This window comes from Phacochoerus africanus, chromosome 4 (genome assembly GCF_016906955.1).
Source record: "Phacochoerus africanus isolate WHEZ1 chromosome 4, ROS_Pafr_v1, whole genome shotgun sequence".
Lineage (NCBI taxonomy): Eukaryota > Metazoa > Chordata > Mammalia > Artiodactyla > Suidae > Phacochoerus > Phacochoerus africanus.
Window position 1 is genome coordinate 43,161,419 of NC_062547.1, and position 12,567 is coordinate 43,173,985.

At 46.1% G+C, this 12,567-nt stretch overlaps 1 protein-coding gene and 1 long non-coding RNA gene across 6 annotated transcripts in view; one reads left to right on the forward strand and one right to left on the reverse strand.

Moving 5' to 3' along the window:
- ABCC8 (ATP binding cassette subfamily C member 8) overlaps positions 1 to 12,567 on the forward strand; it is an 89,606-nt gene that overhangs the window by 18,731 nt on the left and 58,308 nt on the right. For 4 of the 5 annotated variants that reach the window (XM_047776185.1, XM_047776186.1, XM_047776188.1 and 1 more), the window contains exons 7-8: positions 7,134 to 7,298; positions 11,082 to 11,237. In XM_047776185.1, coding sequence (XP_047632141.1) covers positions 7,134 to 7,298; positions 11,082 to 11,237 — 321 coding nt within the window. The remainder of the gene's footprint in view (positions 1 to 7,133; positions 7,299 to 11,081; positions 11,238 to 12,567) is intronic. The other variant, XM_047776187.1, reaches the window with a different exon arrangement.
- LOC125125335 (uncharacterized) lies at positions 1,616 to 3,023 on the reverse strand. The gene is made up of 2 exons (XR_007134409.1): positions 2,872 to 3,023; positions 1,616 to 1,788 (listed from the first exon to the last, which is right to left on the reverse strand). It is a non-coding gene; the product is annotated as an uncharacterized LOC125125335 (long non-coding RNA).

Here is a 12,567-nt window from a genome sequence, read left to right on the forward strand (position 1 = left end):
CGTCATGGCTCAGAGGTTAATGAACCCAATTAGTATTCATGAGAACTCGGGTTTGATCCCTGGCCTTGCTCAGTGGGTTAAGGATCCAGCGTTACTCTGAGCTGTGGTGTGGGTCACAGACGTGGCTCAGATCCCACGTTGCTGTGGCTGTGGTGTAGGGTGGTAGCTATGGCTCCAATTTAGCCCCTAGCTTGGGAACCTCCATATGCCATGGGTGCAGCCCTAAAAAGACAAAAAAAATAAATTAATTAATTAAAAATAAAAAAGAAGAGTTCCACGTCCTTAAAATATTTGAACCCCATTGGCCTAATTGATACTGAATGGTCTTTCCAGCTCTAACAATACTACAAACTGAAATTTGCTGGACAAAAAAGGAAATCTTTCTAGGGGTTTATTTTCTTTCCTTGGGGCAATAGCAGCCACTCTGGGGGTGAGGGGAGGGCTCCATTTTTTCGTCATTTTCTTTGCCGCCACTTAGGTTTAGATGGTCACAAAATGAAGAACTTTTCACCCCTAATAAGACCCAGAATCTTATTTTCCCAGCAAGAAATCATTATAACCTTTTAACCACAAACAGTCCAAAAATGAGCCAGGATGTACCAACTAGGGATCTGATTACTAATTTACGACTCTCCCTTGTGCAGTTATTCATCTCATGGGCTCCAAATTTGCAGATAGCATTTAATCCTCAAGAGGTTCGTATGAATTTTTTCCTAGAGATATAATTAATCAGCTGAGCACTTTTGGCTAGGAATATGAGACGCTCTAAGTTTGTCTGCTTTACTCAGCAAGTGTTTTTTGAACCCGACTACGTGCAGACCTGGGTTAGGCTGTGGGAATACAGAGGTCATGGTCATGGTCATGATGAGGAAGATTAACAACAATAACGACCATGTATTGACTGCTTAATACATGCCTGACTGTGTGCAGAAGTTATCCATGCATTATCTCATTTCATCCTGAAAACAGCCCTTAAAGGCAAGTGGGTTTTTGTGGTTTGTCTGTTTGGGGAATGGCGTTATGGAGATATAATTGACATGCCATCCCCATTTTACAGATGAGAAACTTGAGGCTCAAAGAGCTTAAGTAACTTTCCCTAGGATCTCTCAGCTAGCTCTTGACAGAGTCAGGATTTGAACCCAAGTCTCTTTCACTCCATAGTCTGGGCATTTACAGTCATGATGCTAAATTGACCACTATTATCAAACCGTCACCTCTGGCCCCAAAGACTGTGAAAGGTGATGAAGGGAAGAGAAATCTAACTAAATTTCTTGTGTACCACGTGTTAAATATTACTACTAGGAGGTAGATACAAGGAACTATGGGGAGGAGTGACTAACTCAGCTAGTGATCAGGACAGCTTCATAGAGGAGGGGTTCTTTAAATGGGGCCTTGGCAGATGAATAGGAGTTGGCCAGGCCAAGATGGGTAGATTTTTTTGTTCAATCAAGAAGGTGAAGACTATTAACTTTGAAATAAATTTTATGAATACTTTATGGTACTTCACAATTTTTCCTGTTTTTAAAAAATGCTTACATAATGCATCAATTTCTCAATGATAATTATAATAATAATAAACTTGGGAAAGCCTAAAAAAAAAAGAATGCGAGAACTCTTTTTGCTAATTTAGACTTCATTGGCTTTGGAGACCACCTCTGGCTTCTGAGCCTCTGAACTTTATTTGACCCAAAAAGAGGGAGGAAGACACTGCTTCTCTTGTCCACAGGAGTGTCACTTTCAGCTTCGGTCTTCCCGTAGGTGGCCCCTAAATACTCCACATTGATATACCTGCAGCAGGATGGAGGCAGTTGTTAATATTAAGGGAAAGTGGAGTTCCCATCGTGGCGCAGTGGTTAACGAATCCGACTAGGAACCATGAGGTTGCGGGTTCGGTCCCTGCCCTTGCTCAGTGGGTTAACGATCCGGCGTTGCCGTGAGCTGTGGTGTAGGTTGCAGACGCGGCTCGGATCCCGCGTTGCTGTGGCTCTGGCGTAGGCCGGTGGCTACAGCTCCGATTCGACCCCTAGCCTGGGAACCTCCATATGCCGCGGGAGCGGTCCAAGAAATAGCAACAACAACAACAACAAAAAAAAGACAAAAGACAAAAAAAAATATTAAGGGAAAGTGACATTGGCCAGAGAGCCCTTTATCAGCTGGTCCACACTGTCGTGGTCTTCCTGTGTTTCCCAAAACTCTCAGGCGAGTCTCTTAAGAGCTCTGAGGCCAGATGTGTCCAAGAGATAGTGAGAACAGCACTTAGAATATTAGTTCATCTGAATGTTAGCTTTGCCTTCCCTTTTCTCTCTGTTTATATGCAAACGCTGGGCTGTGCTGCCCTCTCATTGGAATGCTCTTGTCTCAGTTACTTGTCAGCACATAAATCTCCGAGACAGATGGCCCTGCCTCAGTGGCAGCCGGCCTTATCAAATTTAATATTTGTTCCCTGCAGCCCAAATACAATCAGCAATTTACAGACATAGAAACAAGAGTTGAAAGTAAATATAGTCTCCAGTGTCAGCAACAAAGAGTCCTTAATCGTGTGGTTGCCTGGGATATGGCTTAATTCTCATTTGGGCTTCTGGGCCCAGAAAATGGGGAAAAGGGGTCACTTATTGAAGTTATTTGGTTCACCCCCCCTGCCTCCCAGTGGCTGTCACCCAGAGAGACAGGTGCTATCCTGGTCTTTATGAACCTGGAAAGAAGGAAGCTCTCTAGCTCCATGTCACAGTGTTTAACAACCCTCTCGGTGAGAAAGCCCTTCTTTCCGCTTAGCCCGAATCCTTCCTGCTACAGTCAGCACAGCCGGGCACCCAGTGTTCACTGTCTTATCAGTGGCTGTCCTGTCCTCTTTTCCCTCTCCAAGATACTCACAGTTGGCAAGAATCACACCGCCCTTGGCATCTTCAAGGACAAGCATTTCTTAATTCTTCTTTAATTGCTGGACGTGTCATACGGCCTGCTAGATCTTTGACACTCCTGTCCCTGTGTCACTCCCCAGGGAAACTTGGGACCCAGGCGGCACACGACCCATGATAAGTTTTTTTCCAACCCCCTCTCCCGCCCAACCCCCACCCACAATCTGTCACCTGCCATGGATGCCACTGATCTGGCTAGAAGGCAAGGGTATTGGATTCATAAAGAACTGCTGGAGTCTGAAAGCTGCCAGGACTGCTCTAGGCTGTCAGCTGAGCAGAGAAAACAGCCTGGGCTTGATATCAGGGCCAAAGTTTCACATGGCCTCTAAAGCTCAGGAGGAATCGTGTGTAGGTTAGTGAGTGTATGTCTGTTTCTGAATGGGTTCTCCTGGGACCTGCTTATGATTCTATGTGTGCGTCTTTCTATTTGTCCCTGTGTCTCTCGATATGTGTCCCCATTTGGGTGCCCATATTTGTGGCTATCACTGAGGGTGCTTTGAGAACTTACATGCATTTCTGTGACTGTAATGTCAGCGTGTGGTCTGGTCTCTTCATGACAAGCCTGTGTGGCTATTGTAATCTGGCATGCCCCACGAACCCCTTCTCAGCTGCCAAGATGCATCTCCAGAGTCACCTCCCCCAGAGGTAAGTCTTAGTCTTACCTCTGCAGCAAATTCCCTGTATGCTCTTCAGCAGTCACTCACATTCAACAGGCCTCAGCTGGCTCAACTGTAAAATGGGGAAATGTATAGCTTCTCTAAAATGTAGGTAGGAAAGAAGATCGTACACACTGATTAATTTAAAGTATATTTATTAAGCGCTACTGGGGAAACTCCTGGAAACAAATACCGTTTCTTCCCTGAGAGCTTGTGAAAATGTGAGACAAGGGCACCTGATCTTTTTCCAAAGCATTTACCAAATGTCAAGTTGTAGTTCCTTGGCTCTTCCTCTGCAGCCTTCAAGGTGCTGGGCAATGCTAGCGCCCTCACAGCCATTAGAAGTGTCCCAGGGCCTGCTTTCCTTGGGCAGCATCTCCAGCTGCTGCTGCTGCTGCTGCTACTTCAGTTGTTTGTTTGTTTGTTTGTTTGTTTGGCTTTTTAGGGCTGAACAGAGGCATACAGAAGTTCCCAGGCTAGGAATCGAATTAGAGCTATAGCTGCCAACTTATGCCACAGCCACACCAATGCCGGATCTAAGCTGCGTGTCCAACCTACACCACAGCTCATGGCAATGCCGAATCCTTAACCCACTGAGCAAGGCCAGGGATCGAACCACATCCTCATGGATACTAGTCAGATTCTTCTTTGCTGAGCCACAGTGGGAACTGCCATCTCCAGCTTCTTAATCAAAATGTAGCTCTTCTGGCCTCTATCCTTTTATGCTGTCTCTTTGAAGAGAGATCAAAAAATGACCCAGTGACCTGTACCTGCAAGCACATTTTCACTTTAACAGATCACAAAATTCTTGAGTCAAGGAAATACAGTTTCTGACCCTAGGGTGTGTGCTTTTTGGGGAGAAGGGGTCAAGGCTTTGCTTTTAGGGCTACAAAAAGAGAATTTGTTGCTTTGCGAAAATGTGCAAATATTGATAAGCGCATTTAACACGTACCATCTGTAGTCTAACCAATGAGATCAGTTGATCTTTCTAGCCCTCATTCTTCAACCTATGTGCTTTTTCTGATCATTGTGACACAGAAAATGCCTGCCATTCCATGCTGCCTGAGAGCTTTCATGATGATTGGTGTTCTTAGCTGCACAGGGTTCCCATGAGTATCATAATATACCTAACCATCCCCTATGGCTAGATAGTTACATGGATTTTGGTACTCTCCCCCTGCTGTAATCCAGAGACGGCACATCTTTGCACATACAGCTGTTTCCTTACATTCAATTATTTCCTTTGGGAGAAATGTCCGTGACGTGCTTTGTGGCTTTGAAAGAATGGATTCCATTCTCCAGAGCTGTCTCTCTGCAGAGACTGGTAGAACAGAAGAATTCCAAGGCATACTAAACAAGACTGGGTTTTTCCCAAGTCCGGATGCCTTCATTTTTGACCCAGAACCAGCCCGGCGGGCATGTATTGGTCCCCCACAAGTCACAAGCTTGTAACTGACAAGAGGAGACTCAAAGCCAAAAGGCTGGAAAGGCTTAGGTAGTGGATCTAGGGGAGTGTTTTGGGCATCACACAGGTTCACGTTCCCATCTTCTCCTTTACTGGCATGTGACCTGGGGCAGCCACTTAACCATGCTGAAACCCCATTTCCTTGTGTCTGTATCAGGCTAATAATGGTACTCTTCTCACTAGGGTGTTGTGAGCATTGCAACTGATAAATATTGTGTCCTGCCCCTTGCTTCCTTGTGAGGTCACAACTCAAGCCCTGCAGCCTAATTTTAAGGTCCATTTTGCTGTTTCTAGCCACCCCCATCTTCTCTCTTCTCCCCCTCTGCCTTTCCATGTGGTACTTTTATTTTATTTTATTTTATTTTGTCTTTTTGCTATTTCTTTGGGCCGTTCCCATGGCATATGGAGGTTCCCAGGGGTCGAATCAGAACTGTAGCCCCCGGCCTATGCCAGAGCCACAGCAACGCTGGATCCGAGCCGTCTGCAACCTACACCACGGCTCACGGCAACGCCAGATTGTTAACCCACTGAGCAAGGGCAGGGACCGAACCCGCAACCTCATGATTCCTAGTCGGATTCATTAACCACTGCGCCACGATGGGAACTCCCATCCATGTGGTACTTTTAACAAATGAGACAGAGTCAAGGGCTTCAGGTATCCATAGAGCCTTCCTCTAAGAGATCTCAACTCTCCCTGTGTCTGCTTCCTGCTGTGCCCAAGAACAAAGGAGCTCTCTGTCCCACAGAGCAAGGGAGATAGAGTCATAACCAGGACCAGCTCCACAGAGCTGCGAGGGCTGGTTAAAAGGTTCTGTTGAGGAGTTCCCATTGTGGTGCAGTGGAAACAAATCCGACTAGACACCATGAGGTTGCAGGTTCTATCCCTGGTCTTGCTCAGTGGGTTAAGGAACTGCATTGCCGTGAGTTGTGGTGTAGGTCGCAGACACAGCTCGGATCTGGCATTGCTGTGGCTGTGATGTAGGCTGGCAGCTGTAGCTCCAATTCAGCCTCTAGCCTGGGAACCTCCATATGCCGAGGGTACGGCCCTAAAAAGCAAAAAAAAAAAAAGGCTCTGTTGAACTGAGAGCCAAGATTGCTTCTACCATCAGAAAGCTCTGAAAGCCCTGTACCCTGCCTGCAGGAATTTCTGATTCTAGGGAAAGGACCCCGCTTAGAATCCTGACCTTTTCAGCCTGATCCTGGCCATGACCGTGGCCTCAGGCGCCTTCTCATCACTTTGTTCCCACCACTCCTTACCCTGCGACAGCAGCTCCCACACCCTCCAACTCACTTGCAAAGTTCAGGGCCGAGTCTCAGCAAGGAGAGAGCGTGTCTTCATGGAAACATTGATGGGACTTTGCTGGGAAGCAAGGGACTGAATCAAGATCAAAGATTTCCTGGGAGCTGTTGATGCTGAATTTAGAAACTGACACGCTCTTGTTCTCTGGTATCTTTAGCAACACAGTCAAAACGGTTGTTGTCCTCCCCCCACCCCCACTGCTTATCATCTGAGATCTTGCTGAAGGTTCAGGAAGAAAGTCTTACATTTAAAAGGAGGTCCCAGGAGCCCACAAGACTGGGGTGATGGGTCTGCAGCAGTCAGTTATAGGCTATGAGTTCCCATCTCTCGCCTGCAAGCTCTAGTGCCATGTTTTCCTCTGGCTTTTCTCCCTAAAAATTTCTACAGTGCAGGCTGCCAGGGACAAGACCGCAGCTAATTCCATTTTTGTAGCGAGGAACACACATGGGGGGATCTATTCTAGCAGTTCTAGTTTTGGCTGCTCTGTGATCTGCTCCATGTCTTCTTGTCCCATTCATAGTGAACTCGCCGGGGCCGGGTGGCCACCACACTGAGAGTCACCTTTATGAGCCTGTGGTTAGAACTGGGCCACATTCTGTTCCCATGAGTGGGCTTCCCTGTAGTTAGAAGACTGTTGAGTCTGATTTTTCACCCATCAACAGTTGCACAAGGCTTTGCAAGCATGGGGGTGGGGGGAGAGTCCTGTAATAATGGCCGCTATGGCCCAGAAACAGGTATGAATGGCAATCATTTTGCTGGCAATGATAGCCACCTCTGAATTTCTCTTTCTCCAACAGACGCAATTTCTTGGGGTTTACTTTGTCTCATCCCAAGAGTTCCTTGCTAATGCCTACGTCCTAGCTGTGCTTCTCTTCCTTGCCCTCCTACTGCAAAGGACGTTTCTGCAAGCATCCTACTATGTCGCCATTGAAACCGGCATTAACTTGAGAGGCGCAATACAGGTACTTGAATGATGACTTCTCTCACTTCACCCTAAGAACCGCCTTATTTGCCCTCGTGGACACTCAAGAATGATTCGGCTATGCATGTTTGTCATTGTTACCCTTTAGCAGTGTTTTGAAACAATAGCCACTGATGAGGCCGTGTTTGTAGCAGAAAGGGTCTGGGGCTGGACTTGGGAGATAGAGTGATACTAGCCCTCGTTCTGCCTTGGAGTGGATCGGAGATGTCACCTGCTCAGCTCTGAAAGGAATGGACATCACTAACCAATCACAGCACTCTTGCCCGCTGAATGCAAGTGCCGCCTCGAAATCTTTCTGCAGATACTGTTCCAGGGCTCAGCTAACAGTCTTCCTAGTGTACAAAGAAAGAAAGATGTTTGACGTACCAGGACTAGATAGCCTCTAAGATCTATTTGCCTTCTTGAATCATGGGTCGTCATGAGAGACTTATCTGGCCTGGTGTGTCCCTGGGTCTAGGTTCTTGCTCCTGCCCGCTGAGGCTTCCCTCTCAGAGTCACTTGGAAGGATAGTCAAGGTAGGAAGGATTCAGGGCCCCTTTAGGCAAGGTGGTGATGAGTTCCAGTGTTTTCATTAGAATTTTGGTTCCCCTGTTGGAACGGAGACCCACTGTGCTAATTGGTTTAAATAGGATAGAAGTTTGTTTTTCACATTTAGTCAGGGCTGATGTGGCAGCTACACATCATCAGAGACCTTGGCTCCTTCTGAAACATTGCTCTGCCAGCCTTCTCATGTGATTTTTGTCTTGTGGTTTAGTGTGACCATTGAAATTGCCACTATCAGAGTTCCCGTTGTGTCTCAGTGGGTTAAGAACCTGACTAGGTTTGTGGGTTTGATCCATGACCTCGCTCATTGGGTTAAGGATCCACCATTGCCACAAGCTGTGGCTGTGGCTGTGGCAAAGGCTGGCAGCTGCAGCTCTGATTCAACCCCTCGCCTGGAAACTTCCATATGCCATAGGTGTAGCCCTGAAAAAAAAAAAAAAAAAAGAAATTGCCACTATCATGTCTACATTTAAACCAATAAGAAGAAAGATGAGACAATGAGAAGATGCTTCCTTCTTTTCAAATCATAATTCGGAAGTTGCACAGACTCTCCCATCCCACAGGTGAGAAATTGGCCATATGGCTATACCTAGAGAGACTGCAAAGCGTGGTCTTTATTATTATTATTATTGCTTTTTAGGGCCGCACCTGTAGCATATGGAGGTTCCCAGGCTAGGGGTCCAATCGGAGCTGTTGATGCTGGCCTATACCACAGCCACAGCCATGCCACGTCTGCAACCTCATGGCAACGCTGGATCCTTAACCTACTGAGCGAGGCCAGGGATTGAACCCACAACCTCATGGTCCCTAGTCGGATTCGTTTCTGTCACGCCACGATGGGAACTCCTGGTCTTTATACTTGACAGCTGTATATGCCCTGCTAGAAAGTCTTCTTATGAAAAGAAGAGAATGGATAGTGTTGGGACGACCAGCAGATTCTGCCATACCCAGCAATTCCCATGAAGTCTTTAGAACACTAGGAAGTTGTGACTAAATCCCACAGCCACCTCATTCTTCAGAAATGTTCCTCAAAATCATTAACACTGATTGCTTCTCTGGGAGCCAGAATCAAAGGCATTGCAGAAAAGGGACTGACAGGAGAAGGAGATAGCCTGGGTTGGGGACAGTGTCAGGGTCCAAACTCTGGTTATCTTGGTACATTCCACGTGAATGGCGGCCCCTGGAGTTGTGTAGTGCACAACCTGTGCAGCCGTACGTGCTCATTCTGCGCACCCCCCAGTGGTTTTTATTGAAAAAGCAGAGACATCTCCTCAAAAAATGTCATCTTGCGAGAATGATAGAAAGATCCCAGGAAAATCCAAGACCCTCTAAGACTCATAGGGGTCAGAGCTAGGAGAACCAAGCTATTGCTATTTTCTGAGTTCAGAAAACCTCTCTAAAAATCCCAACCTCTGTCTAAACCCCTCCAATAACAGGCACACATGTACCACCACAAACAGCAGTCAATTTTGTAGTCAAGCAGTTTTGTAATTAAATCTACTTTCTCTTTCTACATCATAAATCATACACTGGCCTAATATTTTCCAATTATACTAAAAGAGCCCAATATGGGTTTTTAAAATATATTAGCATGTAATTATTTTTATTAAATTGTCAGAATCTTTTGTACAAATAAGAGATTAATTCCTCTGTCCCCAAAAGAAAATGCTGGCATTAATTATGGGAAAAATTAGAAAAAAAAATTCTTCCTTTCAGAGATTTACAGAGATTTATAGATAAGGGTTTATGTCCTCATGAGTTTGAAAACCACCACAGTTCTTACACAAAAAGTTATGAAACAAAATTCCTGTATTACATAAAATTTTGACACATATCAGGTATTGGCTGTGTCATTCTATATATCCTTATCTTTACTTAATAATGTTTTATTTGCTGGCTTATAGTGTGTTCCTACTTCACTGAAACTAGATTTATTATCATTCCTTAAAGACTGAAATTTCACATAACTTAGGATGTGCATAGATCTGTCAAAAAATGTCATTGTTATTATTTTAAACCTTACCCATGGTGTATATAACTCCAAAAAGACAGAATAGATTCATGCTTTAAGCAGGCCTGACCCACAAAGAAGCCTGAGTTTATACCAAAGATGAATTAAGGGCTGAGAATCTGCTTTACAACAGAAGGCACAATAGAATTTCATTCGAGAGCTGCACCCCTAGGTCATTTCAGATAGGAAAGCATTTTCCCTTGTTTAAGGGCACATAGCCTGAAAATTGCCTTCTTTCTGGGAGGCACAATCACACTGCACATGGAGCTTTCAGGTTCAGAGCTCATGGGGGCCTTTACCATGGCTGCTCCCCATCTGCCCTGGGGAGGCAGAACAAGGTCCTCGGGGGTGGCTGAACTCCAGATGGTATGGGGGCTGACCAACACACATGTTTTGTCTCACATAAGACCTTCTCAGGAGTTCCCACCGTGGCTCAGCGGTAACAAATCTGACTAGCATCCATGAGGGCACAGGTTCAATCCCTGGCCTCACCCAGTGAGTTAAGGATCCAGTGTTGCCATGAGCTGTGGTGTAGGTCACAGATGTGGCTTGGATCTGATGTGGCTGTGGCTGTGATTGTGGTGTAGGCCAGCAGCTATAGCTCCAATTCAACCCCTAGCCTGGGAACCTCCATATGCTGTGGGTACGGCCCTAAAAATAAATAAATAAATAAATAAATAAGACCTTCCCAGGCTGAACCCTTGTTTTATGTCAAGGCTCAGTTAAGATAGAACTTGGACCCAGAGCACACCCCCTCTCCCAGCTGGAGACAGCCACATTAAAGCCGACTGCCACCACCCTTCATCATTTTTATGGCTCTAAAGTGTGTTCTCTGCTGGCCTCCAGTAAATCAAGGATACAACTGAACGTGAAGATCTGCTTTTAAGATTTAAAAGCTAATTAAGTCCTGTCTCAAGGGGAAAGGGCTTGCATGCTGGGGAAGTAGCTCACCATGCTGGTGTAGATTCGTCTTGTGCATGCTGCCTCTCTGACTTGGTTGAACTATAGCCAAAGCCCTTTACCTCCCTGAGCCTTAGTTACTCGGTTGGTAAAACTGGACCAATTACACAGTGCCCTTTACAGAGCTGCTCTGGGGCTCCACGAGGAAATGTTTGACAAGCCCCGGGCGCTTTATAGCCACATGGCATTTGCAGTGCTGATTAGGCTGTTGATGATGATAAATGTGAAACACTCTGCTCTCATTTCCAGACCAAGATTTACAATAAAATTATGCACCTGTCCACCTCCAACCTATCCATGGGGGAAATGACCGCAGCGCAGATCTGTAACCTGGTGGCCATTGACACCAACCAGCTCATGTGGTTTTTCTTCTTGTGCCCAAACCTCTGGGCTATGCCAGTACAGGTAAGAGGTGTGTGCTTTGTTGGGGGTCAGAATCCACTGGTAAATGCCTAGTGAGGAGAAGCTCACTGTCTTCCATTCCCAGTTTGCCTGTACTTTCTACCCCCTTGGGGTCACCTAGGGTATACACCTGGGTCCCTCTACTGTCTCACTCTTCGTGTGGTGTCACCACCTCTCTTGATGATCAGAGAAGGCAGTGTCACTAATACTTTAAAACTGCAGCCAACCTGGGAGTTCCCACTGTGGTGCAGGGGGTTAATAATCTGGTGGTGTATCTTTGGCGGCTAGGCACAGTGGATTAAGGATCCGGCATTGCCGCGGCTGTGGGTCACAGCTGTGTCCCAGAGTCCCTGGCCCAGGACTTCCATGTGCCATGAGTGCGGCTAAAAAAATAAATAAATAAAAATTTTAAATGCAGGCAACCTTAAAAAAGAAAAAAAAAAAAAAACTATAGAATCATCATATGTGGAACACCTCCACAGGCATTAAAAATTATCTGATAGCAAAGTACTTAATTACATCGAAAAGTGTTTTTAAGCTCAAAGAGTGAGTTAAATATAGTATCTGCAGTGTGCTTCCTGCTAAATTGGAATATTCATATGTATACGTTTTCACAGATTCACACAGAAAAAAAGAACTGACAGGCCTTGTTGGGGGGTGGATTAAGAGTGATTTTTATTTTGTTTACACGTTTCAGAATTCTCCAGTAAGCATGTGTTAATTTTGGAAATCTAAAACACGGCATTTCCTAAAGCCAGACAAGCTTTGGGACTGGCTCTGGGGGAGGCGCATTTCCCCCCAGCAATAGAATGAGCATCCTCGTCATGGTTACCTGACTCCTGGCCTCTTCTGCTCCATCTCCCATCTGGAGCTCTCCCACCACGGAGTCTGTGTTTCCTGTCCTGTGCCTGGGAATGCATCTTCACTCTGGTGCTCAGGCCAGAAGCTGAAATCCCACATCCCTTCCCGGGGGGGCCTACGGCTCCACAGGGCCTGCCTGGCACCGCAGAAAGTGTCTGGACTTGGAGGAGAGGCTGATTCAAGTACTTAGCATTTCTGAGCCTCGGTTTCCTCATGTGTGAAAAGGGGACGATTCTCACCCTCTGAGTTGCTCTTGTGATTTAATTAGATAATATAGGCGTTCCCATCTCGTGGCTCAGTGGTTAACAAACCCGACTAGTATCCATGGGGACTCGGGTTGGACCCCTGGCCTTGCTCAGTGGGTTGAGGATCCAGTGTTGCCGTGAGTTGTGGTGTAGGTCTCAGACACGGCTCGGATCTGGCATTGCTGTGGCTGTGGCGTAGGCTGGCAGCTGGAGCTCTGATTTGACCC